This window comes from Castor canadensis, chromosome 3, assembly GCF_047511655.1.
Source record: "Castor canadensis chromosome 3, mCasCan1.hap1v2, whole genome shotgun sequence".
NCBI classification, from domain to species: Eukaryota; Metazoa; Chordata; class Mammalia; order Rodentia; family Castoridae; genus Castor; species Castor canadensis.
Genome location: NC_133388.1, coordinates 196,607,765 through 196,629,786, shown reverse-complemented (window position 1 = coordinate 196,629,786; position 22,022 = coordinate 196,607,765). Strand labels below are relative to the sequence as shown.

The 22,022-nt window shown below is 38.9% G+C and overlaps 1 protein-coding gene across 20 annotated transcripts in view; it reads left to right on the top strand.

The window, feature by feature from the left end:
* The window catches only part of Ptk2 (protein tyrosine kinase 2), a 252,149-nt gene that overhangs the window by 72,092 nt on the left and 158,035 nt on the right, over positions 1 to 22,022 (top strand). For 18 of the 20 annotated variants that reach the window (XM_074069293.1, XM_074069292.1, XM_074069295.1 and 15 more), the window contains 2 exons: positions 8,785 to 9,011; positions 16,388 to 16,554. In XM_074069293.1, coding sequence (XP_073925394.1) covers positions 8,817 to 9,011; positions 16,388 to 16,554 — 362 coding nt within the window. In that variant the 5' untranslated portion in view covers positions 8,785 to 8,816. Of the gene's footprint in view, positions 1 to 8,784; positions 9,012 to 16,387; positions 16,559 to 22,022 lie in introns of those variants that run through there. The other 2 variants (XM_074069300.1, XM_074069296.1) reach the window with 2 other exon arrangements.

Below are 22,022 nucleotides of genomic sequence, written 5' to 3'. Positions count from 1 at the left end.
TTTGATTGCTAGTGTATCTATATCTCTGACCATGCTTTTTTTGTTGTTGTTGTTTTGAAATGGGGTCTCACTGTATTGCCCAGGTTTCAAACTCTTGGACTCAAGCAATGTCCCTACCTTGGCCTCCTGAGCCTCTGGGACTATAGGCGTACTACCATGCCCAGCTTCTCTGACCACTCTGGGGCTGCAGTACTTTTTGTTTCAGTGGTATATATTATGCTTTGTTTAGTTGTCCTTAGCAGTACAGTGGGGAAGCAAAAGAGATAGCTAAAATGATCAGAAATATACTTGGTTTTGCTAAATTCATTTATTCCAATCATTTATCTATACATTCTTTTAGATCTTCTTCATAAATAATCATGTTGTCTGTGAATAATGATAGTTTTATATTTGTCCTTCTCACCCTTTATGTCCTACTACTTCCCCTTTTTACCTATGACATTAGCAGTGACTTTCAAAATAATGTCATTTAGAGGAGTTAATGGTATGCCAAGCATGGTGACTCGTGCCTGTAATCTCAGCTACTTAGGAGACAGAGATCAGGAGGAACACAGGTTGAGGCCATCTTGAGCAAAAGGTTAGAAAGACTCCATCTCAACAACAACAAAAAATTGTATGCCTGTAATCTCAGCTGCAGGAGGCATAGATAGGTAGGAATATCATGGTTTTGAAGCCAGCCCCAGGCACAAATTACATCCAAAAATAACTAAAGCAAAAAAGGGCTCGAGTGATAAAAGCACCTGTCTAGCAAGCACAAGGCCCTAAATTCAAACTTCAGCTATAACACCCCATCCCAACCCCCGCTCGAAAAAAATGCAGTTTCGATGCAAACATGTTATTTTTAGTCTAGGGAAGGGGAGTTTTTCCCCCACTGGCAATTGAGTTTCATGTTGATATTCTTCATCACATTAAGGAAATTCATTCCCATTTCTGCTTTGCTAAAAGTTTTTATCATGAGTGGTTGGCAAATTTTATTAGTGGCTTTTCTGCATGTATCAAGATAATGACGACTGTCCCCTTTCTGAAAATGTGAATTATATTGATCTTTGAATTTATAATCACCTGTGCATTCCTGGAATAAACTCCTTTCAGTCATGACTTACTTGCTGTAATACTTTGGTAGAATTTTTGCATTTTAAGAAAGAGTGACTTGCATCCTTCTTTATATTGTCTTTGTCAGGTTTGGGATCACCGTTTTACTGGTCTTATCAAATAAATTGGGTAGTAGTTCTTCTTTGAATTTCTGTAAGATTAATTTGATTTCTTTAATTTGTTAAGTTAAAAGGTTTCCCCAAGGGTGTGTAGAAGTACTACCCCAACACTTCCTGCCCTTTCCATCTTGGTCTCCCCACCCCCGTGTGTCTAACCTCACTTCCCTCCCCCCCACTTCTACTTTTGAGGAGAAATGTTTTGCACATGCAGCAGATTCATCTATATTTACTTATTTCTTTTTCTTTGATATGAAGGATGCTCTTCAGGTATCACTTACACTTTGAGTTTTGAATTTAATTGGTTATAGGAATTTCCTTTTTCTTCCCCTGCCCTCTCCCCAACAGATTCCTAATACATCACTGTGGAAATGTACTGCAGTCTACTCAGTTACTGTCCTATGCATGAGCATTTAAATGTTTTCCCAGACCGCACCAGATTCATGCATATGTGTTGTTTTAAGTACATGTCTTAATCAGCTTGTGCTGCTGTAACAAAATATGTGAACTGGGTGGCTTACCAACAATAAGCTGAGTCCTCAGTCCAGGAGCCAGCATGGGTGAATTTTGATGACAGTGCTCTTTCTGTTGCAGACTTAGTAACCGACATGGTGGAGAATAGAGGGAGGAAGCAAGGCCATTGAACTCATAATGGGGCCCCACTCTTAAGATATCTGATTTCCTCCCAAAGACTCCCCATGGAGTACTGTCACACTGGGGAGTAGACACCAACATAGGAATTTCCATAGGAGGACATGTTCGGCATACTTCCTAGCAGTGGAATTGCTGGGTCAGTAATGGTAGTTTTGTTTTTTTTTTAAAACACATGTAGTTTTGTTAGGTTTTGCCAAATTTCCCTCCAGAAAAATCATATTAATTTGCATACCCACCAGCAATGTATGCCATTCCCTGTTTCCTCACACCCTTGCCAACAGACAGAGTGGTGTTAGGTCATTTTGTTTTTGTTCTTAAAATCATCATACAGGTTTTTTATATGCCTGTGTAAAAGTCATTTAAACCACTTTAGAGTGTACAGTTGAGTTCTTTTCATTCACAGTGTGTGTGGCCATCACCACGGTTTCATACCAGAACATTGTCTCTATCCATCGCCTGGCAGCTGGTAATGCACTTTGTCTTTCTAGAGTTGCATACACTGAACTTTCCTATAAGTATAACCATACAATTTGTGGACTTTTATGTCTTGCTTCCAAGGAATAATGTTCTTTAGGTTCATTGTGTTAAGGCACGTATCAGTATTTCATTCCTCTTTTTGTGATCAGTGTTTCGTTTTGTCTGTGCAGCTCATCGGTGATGGGCATTGGGATTATTTGTATGTTGTGGCTGCTGTGAGTTATGTTGCCAAGTACACAGGTGGTGAAACCGGCTCATAGGGTGGTTCAGTTCAGCCTTTTGTGGACCGCAGAACTTCTTCCATCCTGGCTGTGTCACTGTACTTTCCACCAGCATACCTCGTGTTCCACATCCTTGTTGCCACATTACGTCTTGTTAGTGAATTCTTTATTTGTGTCTTTTGCCCACGTTTCTGTTATTTTCCTCACATTTTAAAGGGTTTCCAAATACATTAAGAATATCAGCTTTTTTTTTCTTGCTCTGATAGATGTATGGTGAATGAATTTTTTTCTATTTATTAGCGTAAAATAATTTTATGGGGGGATACATATGTGCTTACAATATATCTTCACTAGATTTACCCTCTCCATCATTCTTCCTCAACCCTCCCCCTTCTTAGAACAATTTTAAGAAGTTTTCATTGTTCTATTTTCATACAGAAATACAAAATAAACCCACCATATGTGCCCTCCTTTACCCTCTCCATTTACCTTTACCTCTCCCACTGGTACCCATACACAGACAGGAGTTGTTTTATCTTCATGTACTTCATTTTTAAGAACTGTATATTGATTTTAAAGGGAGTTTCATCTTGATATTTTTGACGTGTGTATCATGCTTTAATCAGATCAATCCCTCGATTACTTTCTCTTCTCTGTTGCTCTGATCCCTAGTTATTCAACAGCTTTCATTGCATTTCGTTATGCTGTCTTCATATAGAGATGTATTGCATTTCAGTATTATTTACTGTCATTCTCTCTTCCTCTTCCATCTCCCCATAGTTCCCTCAGACAGACCCACTAGTACAATCATGTGCTCTCTTTCTCTGTGTATGTGTGCTCATTTGTCTTATATATTTTCCACAAGGGAAAACATACGATATTTGTCCTTTTGAGCCCGGCTTACTTTGCTTAACATGATGATCTCCAGTTCCATCCATTTACCTGCAAACAACATAATTCCATTCTTCTTCTTTATGACTAAATAATACTCGATTGTGTATATACCACATTTTCTTAATGCATTCAGCAGTTGTAAAGGAGCTCACCTGTTTGCAGAGCTTGACTATTGTGTGTGGTGCTGCAGTAAACATGGTGTGCAAGTGGCGCTCTTGTATTGTAGCTTACATTTCTTAGGGTCATATCTTGTATTGTAGCTTACATTTCTAGGGACATATCACTGAATCATATGGTATAGGTCTATTTTTAGTCTTTTGAGTAACCTACACATTGCTTTCCATAGTGGTTGTACTAATTTACATTCCCACCAACAGTGTAGAAGTGTTCCTTTTCCCCGAATCCTCGCCGGCATTGGTTGTCTGTGTTACTAATGCTAGCCATTCTGTTGAGTGAGGTGAAATCTCAGTATTGTTCTGACTTCCATTTCCTTTATTCCTGAGAATGTTGAGCATTTTTTCATGTGTTTATTGGCCATTTGTACTTCTTCTTTTGAGAACTGTCTGGTCAGTTCATTCACCCATTTATTCAATGGCTTGGTCATTCTTTGCCTGGTTACTTTTTTGAGCTCCCTTTGTGTTGTGGTTATTAATCCCTTGTTAGATATGTAGCTGGTGAAGATTTTCTCCCATGCTGTAAGCTGTCTCATCAGTCTAGTGTTGTCGAGCATAAGCCTTTTGGTTTGATGTTGTCCTGTTTGTCAACCCTTTTTCTTAACTGCTGAGCTATTGGAGTTCTGTTCATAAAATTATTACCTACTGCAATTTGTTCCAGTGTATTCCCTGTTGTTTCCTGTAGTAGTTTGATATCTTATAGTATGACCTTTGATCCACTTTGAATTGATGCTAGTATAGGTGAGAGACTGGAATCTAGTTTCAGTCTTCTGCAGGTGGATATCCAGGTTTCCCAGCCCCATTTGAAGATTTTTGAAGTCAAAAATCAAATGGCTGTAGCTGCTTGGGTTTGTGACTGGGTGTTCTGTTCTGTTCTGTTCCATTGGGCTTTGTGTCTGTTTTTATGCCAGTACCATGCTGTTTTTACTGCAATGGCTCTGTACTGTAGTTTGAAGTCAGGTATTGTGATACCTCCCGCATTGCTCTTTTGTCTCAGGATTGCTTTGGCTAGTTGAGGTTTTTTGTGCTTGCATATGAACATGAGGATTGATTTTTCTATCTCTGTGAAGAATGACATTGGAATTTTGGTGGGGATTGCATTGTAGATTGCTTTCTGTAGCATAGCCATTTTCACAATATTGATTCTGATGATCCATGAGTGTGGGATGTTCTTGCATTTTCTAACGTCTTTGTTGAGTTCTTTCTTCAGCGATTTATACATGTTGAATTTTGTCAGAGGCTTTTTCTGCATCTATTGAGATGATGAGGTTTTTGTGTCCTTGATGTATGTGCTGTATTACCTTTATTGATTTGGGTATGTTACACCATCCTTGCATCCCTGGGATGAAACCTGCTTGATCATGGCATATGAGCTTTTTAATATGTCGTTGGATTCTGTTAGCAGGTAATTTTATTGAGGGTTTTTACATCTGTGTTCATCAGTTGATATTGGCCTATAACTAACTTTCTCTCTCTTTCTCTCTCTCTCTCTCTCTCGATGCATCTTTACCTGGGTTTGGTATTTTGGTATTAGGGTAATACTGGCTTAATAGAATGGGTTTTAGCGTTCCTTCTTTTTGTATTTTATGGAATAATTTAAGGAACATTGGTGTTAGTTCTTTAAATGCCTGGTAGAATTCAGCAGTGAATCCACCCTGACCTGGGGCCTTTCTTGAATGAGAAGTTTTTGTTTTTAATTACTGTTTCATTCTCATTACTTGTTATAGATCTATTTAAGTTGTTAATGTCCTCTTGGTTCAATTTTGATGGGTCACGTGAATTGAGAAGTTTATTTCTTCTCGATTTTCCAGTTTGGTAGAGTTTAGGTTTTCACAACTCTCCTGCATGATCCTCTAAATTTCATTGGTGTCTGTTGCAATATACCCTTTTTCATCTGATTTTTATTAATTTGGATCTTCTCATTTCTTTTGGTTAATTTGCTTAAAGCTTTGTGCATTTTGTTTTTTGTTTTTTTTTTCCAAAGAACCAACCTTTTTTTTTTTCCCCCCAGTGATTTGTTGTACTATTATTTTGGTCTCCAATTCATTGATTTCTACCCTAAGCTTTAGCATTTCTTTCCATCTACTACTTTTTACTACTTTTTTTCTTCCCATGGTTCTGGACTTTGAATGCAAGGCTTCATGCTTACAGGTACTTTACCACTTGAGCCACTACCCCAGCCTACTTCTACTACTTTTGAGATTTGCTTGTTCTTGTTTTTCTAAGCGTTTGAGTTGCATCCTCAGATTGTTTGAGATCTCTCATTTTCTGATGTGGCCCCTTAGGCTATAAGCTTCTTTCTTACCACTGCCTTTGTTGTGTGCCACAGGTTCTGGTAAGTTGTGCCCTCATTTTCCTTTGAATGTAGGAATTCCTTAATTTCTATCCTAATTTCTTCAGTGACCCACTGATTATTCAAAAGTGTGCTGTTCAGTCTCCATGAGTTTGAATGGTTTTTGTAGTTTTTCTCGCCATTGATTTCCAATTTTATTCTATTATGGTCTGTTAGGATCCAGGGGATTATTATTATTGTTGTTGTTGTTATTATTACTGTTATTTGTTAAGATTTACTTTATGATTTAGGATGTGATCTTTTTGGAGAAAGTTCCATGGGATGGTGAGAAAAATGTGTAAATCTGCTGCTGTAGGATGGAATACTCTCTAAATGTCTAAGTCCATTTTGCCATGATATTGTTTAGTTCTAGGGCATCTTTGTTAATTTTTTTGTCTGGAAAGTCTATTGAGTTGTGGAGGGTGTTGAGATCTCCCACTATTATTATATCTGGATCTATCTGTGCCTTTAATAATCTCAGCAAAGTGTTTGTTTTATGAATGTGGGACCACTGGTGTTCAGTGCATACCTATTTAGAATTATTGTATCTTCTTGCTGGATTGTGCCTTTATTAGTATGTAGTGATCTTCTCTATCTCTTCTGACTGATTTTTACTTAATATCCTCATCTGATATGAGAATAGCTACTGCTGCTTGCTTTTAATTTGCACATGCCTGGTATGTCATTTTCTAACCTTTCACTTTTAGTTTATATGTGTCTTTGGTTGTAAGGTTGTTCTTGTAGACAACTCTTGTGTCTTTTGATTAGAGTTACATCCATTTACATTTAGAATTATGACTGAGCTAGTCACTGATTTCTGTGTTGCTTTTTTTTTCCAGGTTGAATCTCATGTTTATTGTTCTTTCATTTTAGAATTATTCATTGTCAGGTTTTGCTGGTTTACTCAGCTGATAATGCTTGCTACTTGCCAAGCTCTCATGGGTTCTTCACTTCCCCCTTTGAGTTTTATTCTTTCTTGACTTCTTGTGTTTGTGATTATTGTTCTTCCTCTTTGGTATGAATTGTTTGCTTGAGTATCTTTTGATTGTGACCCAGAGTTTTTGTATATTATAATCATATGTATTCTTTTTTTTTTTTAATTTGTGATTGTTTGCATGTGATATCTCCTCGATCTTGTCCTCCATCTCTGATACTTTCTTCTTTTTGGTCTTATCTGATGATAATGCTATCCACTGTGCTTTTTGTTTGATTTATTGACGGTTTCATTTCTCACATCTGTACTTGGTTATTTTTATAGTTTCCATTTCTTTGCTGAATTTCTCTGCCATTTTGCTGACTTCTTGTCTAGGTCTTGGATTGATTTCCTAACTTCATTTACCTGTTTATTTTAATCCTCTTTGAGGCCACTGATTTTTTGGGGGAGAAGGGGTGGGACTGGGGTTTGTAATTACAAACCAGGTACTCTACCACTTGACCACACCTCCAGTCCATTTGCTCTTGTTATTTTGGAGATGGGGTCTCTTTAATTATTTGCCCGAGCTGGTCTTGAACTGTGATCCTCCTGATCTCAGTGTCCCAAGTAGCTAGAATTCTAGGTGTGAGGCACCATGCCCAGCTTGTATGTTCCTGAATTTTTAAGACATTTTGGCCAATTTATTATCTTTGGATTCAAATGTTGAGTTGTTGGGGGTGGGGTTTTATAGGAGAGACCTTGCCTTGAGTTTTCACATTTTAATTTCTATGCTGTGATTTGCACATCTGTTGGAGTAAGTTTCTCTTTAACTTTCCTTGCATAAGCCAAGAACCTATTGAGATGGAGGCTTTGACCTACCCCCCTAGTTTTGTTTTTTTACTGTTAGACCATGAGGAGCCTGGTCCCTGAATCCAGCTCATCAGATGCCATGCTCCAAGTGTGGGAGGCCTCTTCTCTGTCCCCAGCTATTCTTCCTGTAAGCCACGGAATCCTGGAGGCTGATTTCTGTGTCCTAAGCACCTGTGCTGTTCGAGGCTTCCTCTCAGTTATTTCCCTAAGTGGACACCCAACAGAGTGTGACTCAGTCTACACCACCTGTCTTGCCAGGGTCCCAGGTGTCTCCTGAGGAAACTCTACTAGTGTCTCTCTGGCTGTGGGCTGCCAAGGGCCCTGTGGGAAGAGGTGACTGTTAGGACTCAGTTTCTGTTTCATCTGTGTCACTACATTGCCCTAGGTGCCCCAGAACATCTTTTGAGCTTTTCTTTTTAAACTGGATTTTTGGACTTTCTTGATGGAAGTTTTAGTCTTACTGAACTACTATTATCCATCACACTTGAAGAAATGTAGTTGTTTATGCTTCTTAAGGGGTTTTGGTACCAGATGTTATGTGTCTGACTTGACTAAGTGGGGGACCTGGTTTTGATTATTGTTTTTAATCTCCGTTGTCTGATATGTATAAAGTCTACTCAATTGAATTTTTTTTCTATGAAGAAAGACCTTTTCTCTCAGGAAAACGTTCTCAGAACTAGGCAGCAAATTAACATTTAGCTTTGCTATGAGTTTTTCCACAAAAGTAAAAACTGAATAAAAAAGGGGAGGATTGTTAAGTGGCATTGTTTATAGATAACACAGTGAATTTTTGACATAGTTAAAATAGGAGGGCTGGTCTTTTAACACATATGTATTTATGGTGGTGTAAGACAGATGCTTTCCTGGGTCTGGAGGGACACAGTAATCGTTTTGGTGGGTTAGTTCCTATATATACCTCCTTGGTGTATATGCTGTATCTGAAGAGAGGCTGGAGAATAGTGTTGACAACATAAATGTTAACATCATATTGTCAATAGTAAATTCCAAATAGTGTACAGTGAAAATTTTTTTTTCTTAACAGAATATGACAGATACCTAGCATCTAGCAAAAGAATGGCAGCTGCTTACCTTGATCCAAACTTGAATCATACACCAAGTTCGAGTGCTAAGGCTCACCTGGGTATTGGCATGGAACGTTCCCCTGGTGCAATGGAGCGAGTATTAAAGGTCTTTCATTATTTTGAAAGCAATAGTGAGCCAACCACCTGGGCCAGTATTATCAGGCATGGAGATGCTACTGATGTCAGGGTGAGTACCTCTTCCATGTTATGTCTTTAATGCATATTTAGGTTGTTTTAATGGCATATATGAATTTTAATTAATTTATGAGTTCCTTTCATATTACAGAGAAAAACCTTTTTTAAATTATGGTTCATTTATTCAATATATGACCGAAGGGCTTGAGACTATAGCTTCATGGTAGGGCCCTTGCCGCTCATGTGTGAAGCCTTGCTTCCATCCCTAGCCCTTAGTGGGGAGGAAGGACATTGGTAATATGTGACTGACCAGAGTTTTAACTATAAAATTTCTTAGGAAAATGATAGCTTAATCTCATTTTGGTCATAAAATTCCATTTACTCGCCCTTCTCCACTAATTTTTTTTTTTAAACTTGGAAGACTACAGGGAACCAAAGTAATTAAAATACCCTCTAATACTTTTAAAATGAGAAAGTAATTTTTAGAAGGCATAATTTTGCCTTCTAGTTTGAATAACTACAGATGTGATAATTTCTATAGAAGCTATTGAATATACGATGTATATCAAACACTATGTTAGGATGTAAGGATACGAAAGGTCTGTATTAGTCAGCTTTCCGTCATGGTAATGAAATTCTTGGACCAGTTAACTTAGAAAAGGTTTATTTTGGCTTACGGTTTTGGAAGTTCCAGTTCGTGATAGAGTGGTCTCATTGTTCTAGACCTCTGGTAAGACAACATAAGAATAGCAGGAGTGCATGGAAGAATAAACCATTTACTCTCTGAGCCAGGAAACAAAGGAAGAGACTGGTGTCCCACAGCTCCCTTCAAGGGCAGGCCAGTTACTGGAAGGACCTTCCACTAGGTGTCATTTCCTAAAGGCCTACAGTTCCTCCCAGAAGTACCATCTTTGGACCAAACCTTTAACATATGGCCCTTTGGGGGACATTGAACATCTAAACCATAGCAAGGTCCTTTGAAAGTCCTAAATTCTTACTTTTACAGCTTAGAGTCTGTTAGGAGGAGAGATAGCCATGGCTTCACTGGCCACACAGTACAGAGCACTGCTCTGGAGATTGACCCACATGCTGGGAAGCTTGAAGGCATAGCAGCTAAATGGAGGAGGTAGCCATTGTGAGAGTCCTTGGGTTTGCAAGGGGAGTGAGAGCCAGTGATAGAGACTTGTGGGGAAGAGCAGGCAAGGCAGAGGCGATTGGGTGTTTCCAGAAATCAGGCGTAAGCAGGTTTCACTGGATCTCAGAAAACCGAATTCCATGTGGATCTCTGGGAAATGCTGGCTTTTGTGAAGTGTTGAAGGAGCGTTTCCTTCTCCCTGCTGTGCACATATCTGTTGTATTCAGCTTTAGGGAGCAAAGAGGTCCAGTGATTAGGAAACTTAGCTATGTCAGTTTACCTTACAAAGATTATAGAATGGTGTGTCATGGTTTTAGTATCACACTTTCTACACCTGAAAGGCTTACCACTCTACAGAGGGCCAGGGTTCACTACAGACACACTAGCCTTTAGTCAGCATTAAAAACTTACATCAAATATAAGTACATAGATTATGTGAACACATATATCAAACTTTTGTGAAGGTCAGCATGAACAAATTTATTTGGCCAAAAGGCAGCTTGTTATATTTCACAGTAATTGCTAAATGTTTGAAATTATTTATATCAGTTGATTTGCACCAGAGGCAGAAGAAACATGACTAGCATTGAATTCACACCGCCCTTTCCTGGGGTAGCATGAAGTCTGCAAGACACCAGGTCACTGTGGCGGAAGATTGTGTATTCTTCATATCCCATTTTCATGAAATGTTTTCAAGCTGTGACATTTGAAAATATACAGCATTGTGGTTGCAAATTAATGGGTGGCTCTGCACATCTGAACAAATAGCACTGAAGAGTGTGTCCATGACATCTTAAGCTTATGAGCGCAGAGACTAATGTATTGGTAGGAACAAATATGAGGCATTGAGGGCCTGGTTACTTAGAACAGAAATGTAAAATGGTCAGTTAAGAATGGAAGTGTAGTCTCTTTGCAGAAGAAAACAGGCAATATTAGCAAAGGGAAAGCTATGCCAGCCATCTTCTGAAACAGTATGACTTTGTGATGTCCAAAGTTACTGAATAATTGAATCAGTATCTATAGCTACAGTGTCCGTTCTGCTAGCCTTGTCTGTTGTTGAGCACTTGAATGTAGCTAGTATGAATTGACATGGGAAGAAAATGTAAAAAACATACTCCAGACTACAAAGACTCTGTAAAAACGGCGCAACTGTCTTAACGATAGTTGCTTAAGATTGCACGCTGAAGTAATAATACTTTCGTATGCATTTGGCTAAATTGTACAAGTTGCCCCAGGCTGCTCTGGAGGTAAGTGTGGGATCAGTACAGAATAGCTAAGATTGACCCATGTTGGTCAGTAATAGAATTGGTCATCCAGAAACATTGTAGTGATACTGGAGAATATAGTGACATAAGGAAAATTCCAGATCATACCCAATAAAGAAACCCCTGCCTAGGAGAAGGATGCCATTTACATCAGTTTTTTTTAATAACTGATACCAAATGCAAGAAAAATCTCACAGTGTCTTCAAAGGGTTCAGGAGAATAACTGGTAACTCATAAGCCAAAAACCAGATAAATAATCAGTGATGGAAATACACAATGAAGGTGCTTGCAAAGAAAGAGTGATGTAGAAAGTAAATACCACAGGCTCTTTGGAATAACATTTAACTGATGTATTGGAGTATAGAAAAAGTGAGTCCAGGAGAAGAGCGACATCCTGAGGCCTTGAGTGTGCTCTCCCTTGTGCCTTACAGTGTCTTAAAGTGGCAGTCATGCCATAGGCCAGTGCTCTGTCTGTTCCTTACCTGTGCTGGGCTCTGATTGGCTTCCTTCTAAGTTAAAAATCTTGGTGCTGCCTAGCTGTCATGCTGCGTCTTGTCTTATTGCCTCCTCTTACTGTATCTTGTCTTATTGCAGCCTGCCTCCCCTTTTCCCTTCACCTCCCTTTTTTTTCTTTTTTTTGGAGACAGGTTCTCACTATGGTATAGTCAGGCCTGCCCAGAACTTGCTCTGTAGCCCAGACTGGCCTTGATCTCATGATTCGCCTGCCTGTACCTCCTAAATGCTGGGATTATAGGCACGACCCACCATGCCTGATTGTGTGTGTTCTGATCGTTCTACCAACTGACCATTTCCTGTCTTTCTCCCTCTCTCTGGCTTCCCTGTTCTGAAGTGCATTAATACTGAAATTATATCAGTTAATAATCCTACAGTGTTCTGTAAGTATTCACGTGAAAGCAAGAATTATATATCTCTCACTTTAAGTAAAAAACTGGAAACGATTAAGCTTTGTGAAGAAGGCATGTCAAAAGTCAAGATAGGCTGAAACTAGGCCTTCTGTGCCAAATAGTTGTGTTACACATGCAAGGAAATGAAAAAATGCTACTCCAGTGAACACATGAATGATAAGAAAGAACAACAGCCTTATTGCTGATATCAAGAAGGTTTTAGTGGTCTGTATACAAGATTAAACGTTACATTATATTCATATTCAGATAGATTGAGTATTTTTCATTCTCTTCTATTTTCTTCCCTCTCCTGTCTCCTGTAGTCATCTCAGATAGACCCACTAGAACAATCTTGTTCTCTTACTGTGTATTATGTGTGTGTACATATATGGTCATTTTTATATATACATTTAACTTACAGGTCTAGCTTCCACATACAAGGGAAAACATGCGACCTTTGACCTTTTGAGCCTGGATCATTTTCCTTAACATGATGTTCTCCAGTTCCATCCATTTACCTGCAAACAGCATAATTTCATTCTTCATGGCTGAATAAAACTTCGCTGGGCATATATATCACATTTTCTTAATCTGTTCTTCAGTGTGGAGGCATCTGGGCTGCTTCCAAAGCTTGGCTATTTGTAAATAGTGATACAGTAAGCATGGGTGTGCAAGTGGCTCTACCATATCCTGGAGCACATTCCTTTGGCTATATGGCCAGGGACAGTGTGGGTAGATCATATGGTAGGTCTATTTTTAGTCTCTTAAAGAACCTCCATATTACTTTCCACAGTGGTTGCACTAATTTACATTCCCATTAACCATGTAGAAGTGTTCCTCCCTCCCTCCCAGCAACCTCACCGTATTTTTTGTTGCTGTTTGTGTTATTGATGAGAGCATTTTGACCAGGGTTAGGTGGAATCTCAATGTAGTTTGACTTGCGTTTCCTTTGTGGCCACGGATGTTGAACATTTCACATGTTTATTGGCCCTTTGTACTTCTTTTGAGAACTGTCTGTTCAGTTCATTTGCTTGTTTATTCAGTGCATTGTTGATTGTTTGAGGGGTTAGGATTTTGAGCTCCCTCTATACCCTGGTTGTTAATCCCTTGTCAGATGTATAGCCAGCAAAGATCTTCCATTCCTTAGGCCGCCTCTTCAGTTTGGTGACCATTTCCTTTGCTATGCAGAAGCTGTTTACTTTCATGCAGTCCCGTTTTCAATCCTTTCTCTTAATTGCTGAGCTATTAGAGTTTTATTCATTAAGTTATTACTTATTCCTGTGTGGTCCAGTGTGTTCACTATTTTTTCCTATTATTTCACCATTTTAAATCTTATATTGAGATCTTGAATTGGTGCTAGTACAAGGTGAAACTCTGGAATCTAGTCTCAGATTTCGGCAGGTGGAAACCCAGTTTTCTCATCATTTTTTGAAGAGGCTGTCTTCTCCCCAGTGCATATTTTGGGCACCTTTGTCTAAATCAGATGACTGTAGTTGCATGGATTTGTGTCTGGGTCTTCTAGTCCGTTGGTCTTCATGTCTGTTTTTGTGTCAGTATCATGCTGCTTTTATTGCTATGGCTCTGTAGTATAGTTTTTTTTGGGGGTGGGGTACCGAGGTTTGAACTCAGGGCCTCATGCTTGCTAGGCAGGTGCTCTACCTCTTGAGCCATTTCATTAGCCCTTTTTTGTGTTGAGTATTTTCAAGATAGAGTCTCACAAACTATCTGCCTTGGAACTGTAACCCTTCTGATTTCTGTCTCCCAAGTAGCTAAGATTACAGACATGAGCCATTAGCACCCAACTTGTAGTGTAGTTTGATGTCAGGTGTTGTGATACCTCCAGCATTGCTCATTTGGGGCAGGATTGCTTTGGCTATTCAAGGTCCTTTGTGCTTCCATATGAACTTTAAAGATTGACTTTTCTAGCTCAGTGAAGAATGTCATTGAATTTTTGATAGCTATTGCATTTAACATATAGATTGCTTTCAGTAGTATAGCCATTTTCACTATATTGATTCTATTTGTTATTTTTTTTTGGGGGGGGGTGGCCCTGGGGCTTGAACTCAGGGCCACTCCACCAGCTCTTTGGCATGTTTTTTTTTCTTTTTGAGATAATCTGCTTTGAAGATGTGTATATTATTGAAATGCCAAGGATTTAGAATATTACATAAACTTAGTTGATAATGCAGTAAAAGGGTTTGAGAAGATTAACTACCATTTCAAAAGAAGTTCTCGAAGGTAAAATGCTGTCAGACAGCATTGAGTGCTCCAGAGGAATCTTGTGTGAAAGAAAGAGTGACCTGCTCTGATGACTTTATTGTCTTTACTTTAAATTTTTACAACCACCCCATCCTTCAGCAGTTCCCATCCTGAGCAGTGTGCACAGTGGGCCTGCCTCCCAGCAGCCCTAAATATTAGGATTCACTGAAGGCTCAGATAATTACCACATGTTTTAGCAATAAACTATCTTATAAATTAAGGTATACAGGACTGGATATATAGCTCCATGGTAGAACGCTTGCCTAACGTGCACAGGGTCCTGGGTTTAATACCTAGTACCACAAAAATAAGACAAATAATGGCATATGCATTGTGTGTTTTAGACATAATGCTGTTGCACATTCATAGATTATAGTGTAGTGTAGACATTACTTTCATATGCACTACGAGACCAGGACATCTCAGAGACTTGATTTATTGTGGCATTGCTTTTATTACAGTGGTTTGAAACTGATCCCACAGTGTCTCTGAGGGATGCCTGTCTTTCCCAGTTCTGTACTCTTAGAGAGCTGTTCCACACATTCTCCATTTTCTCTGTTCTCCAATACTTGAGAGCTCTCATATGTTCTGCCTTCCCTTTCCTCACTGATCTATAGTTATTTCTATAACTATATGTATTCCTATATATAAAATATGTGTAATATTACATATTTATAATATATATAGCTATATATATATTTTCTATAACTATATGTATATTTCTATAAGTGGCTCCAAAAGAACCTCTCAATGCTTCAGACTAAGTCCCCCATCTTTTAGTCACTTAGGTCCCCTGGAATCATCTTTCAGTCCTCTCTGCTCACAGCCTGTATCCAGTATGTTAGCTAACTTACTGAACATCATCCTCAGTTCATCCTTTTTTGGGACCTCTGCTGCTGCAGTTTTCTTTGACCACTTTAAAAATGTGTCTAACCTTAGAAGTTACAGCTTCAATTAAATTTTAAAAACGAGTGATGATTTTCTTTCATAGACTTTTTTTGGTGATACCATTATCATTTAAAAGAGCTTTTCTTGGGTGCTTTTCCTGGTATCTACAAGGCCCTAGGTTCAGTCACCAGCACTACAAAAAATAAATACATTAAAAAAAAAAAAAAAAAACTTAGTCACTTGAAAGACTGAGAGCAGTGGGTTGTGCTTCTCACTGCTCCACGTTAAAGGCAGCATGTGACCTGTCATTCCTATGTGACTTTCCCACACAGCTGCCATTGGATGACATTCTCTTAGGGTCTTCCTCAGCAGGCCAGGTGCAGGGCCAGAGTCAGTTCTGAGACTTACCTCCCACAGTCTCAGGAAGGAACTCCACCTTCCCAGGTCACCTGTTCCAAGGTGCTTTTGTCTGAATTCTTGGGGCACATGAATTAGAAGCAGTAGATACGGGTATATTTTAGGTTGCTGTGTACTAATCTATAGAAAACAGACAGTAGAAACGTGGTCAATTGTATGTTCCTGACTGTATGCTTTTGGAAGAAAAAGTGATGTTAATGTTGCACCTGGTGTTGCATAATATGACCTCGTGGGTCTAGTGCTCAGCCACTGGAGGACGGCTGATTGCGCCCACAGCTGGGGAATGATGTGATTGGAGGGTGATGGGAATGGCTTTTGAAGTTTATTATATATCTGGTATATAATATAGAATTCTCATATCAGTAAAGAATTGGGAACAGCATCTTTTCTGTATTTTTTTTCTAAAGCTTTTCCTTATTCATAAAAATACTACTGAGATTCCTCTATATGGTTAAGTAACTTGTTTAACTCAATGCTCTTTTATCAAAGATTTCTGATAATTAACTGGAGACACAGTTTTTCTGTCTGTAACAGTCATCTCTGTGGGGGTGTGTTCTAGGGCATCATTCAGAAGATAGTGGACAGCCACAAGGTAAAGCACGTGGCCTGCTATGGATTTCGCCTCAGTCACCTGCGGTCGGAGGAGGTGCACTGGCTCCACGTGGACATGGGTGTCTCCAGTGTGAGGGAGAAGTATGAGCTTGCCCACCCACCAGAGGAATGGAAGTAAGATGCCAACCCAGCATGGGGTGACCACGCTCGATTTGCTTTGCATATTAAAAATGTGTATGCTTATTTCCCCACTGCGTGTCAGTGTGACTCCTATACAGGGAAGTAGACAGTAATTATTGCGGTCACCTCACCGAACTTCTGCCCTGTCTCCTTATGGGGCAGTAGTGACTTTCCATCCCTTCAGCCATCTGGCTTCCTTCTGTTGTGATGGCCTTGCTAGTCACTTTTTTCTTCAGTGCTGCTTGTTTCCACCTCTTCTCTATCTTGAACTCTAAGTTCTTACTCTTCTTGCTTTCTAATCCATTATTGACCTTTCACGTAACAGGGCTTGATGTGCCCACAAGGAGACCATACCTGATTACCTTATTAATGGATTACATAGCTGACTTCCTGTGTCCAGTAATCTACCACTCAAAAATAGAATGGGTGTATGATATTCGCATATTACATTATAATTAGCTAGTTATCTCTTAGTCTTTTAGAAACATTAATGAAACCGAAATTGTTTCAAGGAGAATTAAACAAATTCCCTGTGATTGTCCTGTTTCTGGTTCTCTGCTAATAATTTTTTTTTTTTTTTTTTTTTTGGCTATTAAGTAAATCAGAATGTTAGTTGGGAATTAAACATCTAGAATATTTTTGCAAGAACTATGCCTGTAAAAATGGGCTTTGTCCACAGGGTTCCTGTTCACATATGTTTCAGAAATGAAGATAGAGGCTGAAGAGTGCACATAGGGTACCAGTAGCTTTTAGTCAAGGATCTACATCAGTTGGGTAGACATTTTAAAAGAAAAATAGGCATGTTTAGTGGAATAAATCTGAAGTTGAATAAAATCTTGTCTCAGAGAAATATAGTTATATTTTCAGATTTGTCAATTTGATTGTTTTACATCAATAGCCAGGGAAGATTTGACTTAAGGTTAGCAATTAAGTGTTTAAAAACTAAGAATATCTAAAAATCAGATAAAAACCTACAGATATTTTATTTAACAAGTTCTGTTATCTTCTTCATGTCACAGGAAAACATCATTCTAATGATATCCTTAGTGTTCAATAAAATACTCCGTGAATCTAAATCTCTTGAGGATAATAGTTTTTTTAAAGCCAATTAATTTAACCTTATTTCCAGTAAAGTTGAATGTGATTTGCTGTTGATAGCAGATTAGATGGAGTAGAAAGCTAGTAACTATATAGGTGGAGAGTGTTGAAAATACTGTTTGAAACATGGCCCAGAGAGATGTGCAGAAGAAATGTGAAAGTAAGTTGACAGAACATGGAGAATAATGCCCAACACGTTTCTAATAGTAACTCTACAAGAAGCCAATATCCCAAGAGTTAATGGCTGTGAGAGTATTGTAGACTGGACAAACGACACGAATCCTCAAATACAGACTGACATAAAATCCCAGAGTTAAGTAAGACCTGACCTTATGCTTTCACGGGTTGTAATAAAGTAGCTTTGTAATGGTAAACAAGACAGGATGTTAAGAATATCCAGAGAAAAATTCAGACTTCCCAACAGTAACAATAAATGTTTGGGCAATAGTGGAAAAAATGTGGTCAAAGGCAGTAAGAAAAACCAAGTGGTAACCCGTAATCATTTGGCCACTCAAATTGCCATTTAAGAAACAGGTGACATTTACCTCAAGAGCATTTGCCACTGAGGGAGAAAGGAAAACGATCTTTGAAGGAGAGTTTAAAATGTAAGAACAAAAAATTGGTTAGAGCTAAACATGCATTGGCTCCAAAAAATGAAAGTCATGAGAAGAACTGATTTTCAATGGGAAGATCTGTAGCCTAAAACATAAGTAGAATGGGAGCAAAGTATACCAGCATATAATAACCAGGAAAAAGCAATTGGCATTGTCTTGTTAATTTCATTATTAGAGATAGAGGGCAGCGATGTAATAAAAAAATAAAGCTACTTCACCATATATTTAATAATTAATCTTCACTTGGCTTCCCTGATGATGGCTGTTCTGATTTTCCTCCTGCATCAGTGACCTTTCTGCTCTTCCCTACTTAGCCTTCACAGTTTGGGGTGCTCTAGTAACTTCTCTAGTTCTTCCCCAGACTCGCCTTTGTCATTAAGTCCACATTGGATGGAGATAGGAAAATCAGTAAGCAAGCTTTCAGTCACCTGGGCAAACCAACTAAAGGTGAGAGGGTAGGGAGCAGAGGGAATGGTGGGAAGTGGAAGACTGGGGGAAGAGGGGATCTCTCTATCTTAGAAAATGCTGAGGGATGTGCTGGGAATCCTTTAGAGTATCCAGTTATATGTGTGAATTATTTCTGTATAGAAACTTCCAGTAGCTTCTCAGCACACAGGGCAAACTCCAGAAGTTCTCTTGCCCTCCTCCCTCCTAGTCCTGCTGTTGTAGCTCTCCTTCCCCAGCTCTAGTGAAGTTGGTCCCTTTGAAGTTTCACTTTTCATTTAAGTCTCTAATGTAGCCCAGAGCTGTTTTTATAAATACCGGATTGGCATCTGTGTAGGTAGTCTTTTGTATCTTGTTCCCTTTGTTAATTTATTAATTGGTGTATTGTATAGCCCTCTTTCTCAGCTCAGGCTTCCTCTGTCTCACTTCTGTTTTGGCCTTTGCCTTTTACAGCTTTTCACTTACTGACTCCAGTTCCCTGGCTTTGTCATTGCTCTTGGCCATGCTCCTCCTGCTGCCCTTGGTGTGACAGCAAGTATGTTCTTTTATACTTACCAGCCAGGCTTAGGCCTCTTTTATTCAGGGCAGGTACTCAATCATCAACACTTCCCCATGGCCTTTATATTTGTTCATCTTTCTCCCTCAGGGACTTTTTCTTATTCATCACTCTAATCCTGGTATAGAATAGTATCCAGTAAGACTTTTTAGGAAAATGGAATAAGTTAATACATTGAAATTGTAATTATTTTCATTATCAAAAATAATATGATGGTGTAGAACCATGTATTCAACTAGGAACCAAGCAGTTTTAGTTTAAGGTAATGAAAATGAACTTGCTTCCATTCATTCATATTTGCGGATGAATTTATTTGACCTAAAAACTGCCATGTAAATTTTGCTTTGGCTGTGCTCCATAATTTTGATAGTCTTCCTCATCAGTGGGTGTGTTGTAAATGCTCTAAGATTTCCCCTTTCAACCACAGGATTATTTAGTGGTATGTAGTTGAGGCTTCAAATATGTGTATGCACTTATAAGATATTACTGGTTATTGATTTGTTTTCTTGCATTGTAGGAGAACTTTTTATGATGGTTTTTTTTTTCCTTTTTTTTAATTTAAACCATTGAGGTGATTCTTTGAGCCTTAAGTTTTTGATCCCTTTTTGATTGAATGTGTGTTCTGTGATTATAAAGAGGTTAAGTATGCTTCTGTACATTTTCAAGCTGGTTTTATTATTTGAAGGATTTATATTGTTTATGTTTTTCCTGGTTAAAATATGACATGTTGCTGGGTGCCAGTGGTTTATGCTTGTAATCCTAGCTATTTGGGAGTCAGATCCCCCTGGTATCTGGGTAGAAGGCAGCCCAGGCAAGTAGTTTGAGAGACCCTATCTTCAAAATACCCAACCCAAAAAACAAGGCTGGCAGAGTGACTCCAGTGGTAGAGCTCCTGTCTAGCTAAGCCTGAGGCCATGAGTTTAAACTCCAGTATTGCAAAACAAACAAACAAAAACTGACATGTTAATCTATCCAACTATAATTTTTGATTTACTTATTTTTTGAGTGATTCTCTTCTAACTCTTTGTATTTAAGGCTATAAGTTAAGTACATCAAGGTTTATGATCATAATATCCTCTCCTATACTTCTTGTTACCAGTACACACATTCTTAAATGCATCTTGTCAAGAACATACTGTATTTGAATTAATGAATTATGGCCCACTTAGAGGTGTTCTGAGAATGTGATTCCTGTTGATGCCTCCACAGGCAGCCAGACTCCTTACTTTAACATCATCATTTTCTTGCTTTTTAATGGAAATGTTCTACTTACGTTGTCTAAGTCTGAGATCATGATCATTCATTACTGGACTCTTACTGGACAGCCTTGGCAATCAGTGATAGTCTTCCTGAGCAGAACACACTATTGATAGTATATGAAGTTCTTGAAAGCATCCAGTGTAGCTGTTGGTCAGCTCCAAGAGGCTGCAGTGACTTGGCATTAGGTGCAGAAGCATGGTGAGATTGGGCTGCTTGGAACTGGTTGGCATTTGGAATCATGTTCTTTGGAGTCTGTTTATGTTTGGCTGAACTGGAGAAGGAGCCAAACTAAGAAGAAGCCCTACTTAGTTGACCTAGAAGTGCACATCCATTGAGGAACATTACCAGTTGATTGATTAAAGATGCTGTAGAATCAGTGTCTGTTGAGCCAGTGGCTTTATAACTGATATTTATTGACCTAGTTGGTTTAGAACTTATTTTGATGGGTATTTACTACCACACCAGACAGTTACCTTTCTGAGTGTGGGATTTTTAAGAGTCACAGTATGTATCTAAAGTAGCAAATAATAGTACCCAGAAGTCCTCTGTACTCTTTACAAAGCTTCTGTAAACGTGTAAATCTTGTATAAACCTAGTACAGCTGTTAAAGCCAGAAAATTAGCATTGATGCAAGTACTTGATCTACTCTACAGGCCACTTCCACGTACCGTGGTTGTCCCACTTGCTGCCCTGAGAGTACACAGAGCCAGTTCACTGTCATATTTCCTTTAGTCTTCTCCAGTCTGGGACATTTGCTCAGTCTGCCTGTGGTATTCATGACTTTGACACTTTGAAGAGTACTGACTAGTTTTTTATGCTGTGCTCCTCGACTTGGTTTTGTCTGCTGTCTTTTTTCATGATTTTATTAAGGTTATGTATTTTTGGCAAAACTACAATCAAGATGCTGCACCCTTCCCCCATCCCCCAAAAAATTAAAAATTAAAAAAAAAGATGTTGCACCATTGTTGTATCATATCAAGAAGGCTATAATGCCAGTGACTCAGTTTGCAGGCGATTGTAGCTGGCCTCATTTGGTTATGGTGATGGTAGCTGGCTTTCTCCACTGTGAAGGTAGTTTCCCCTTTGTAATTAAGAAATAACTTCTGGGGGAGATACATTGAGATTGTGCAGATACCCTGGTTCTCATTATGCTTTCCCCCACTAATCTTCATATTAATTGGTGGCTCTGTCTTGGAGTGATGTATTTCCTTTTCCATCCTTCTCAGTTTTAAAAAAAGATTTATTTATTTAGTTGATGGAATTAGGGTTTGAACTCAGGGCTTCACATTTGCAAAGCAGGCCCCCTACCACTTGAGCCATGCCTCCTGTCCATTTTGCTGTGGTTATTTTCAGAGGTGTGTGTGGGGGGGGTCTCATGAACTATTTCCCATCCTCCCGATTTCAGGCTCCCAAGTAGCTGGGATTACAGGAGTGAACCACGGGTGCCCGGCCCATCTCAGTTTTTTAAAATGTGAAGTTTATCATGAGAA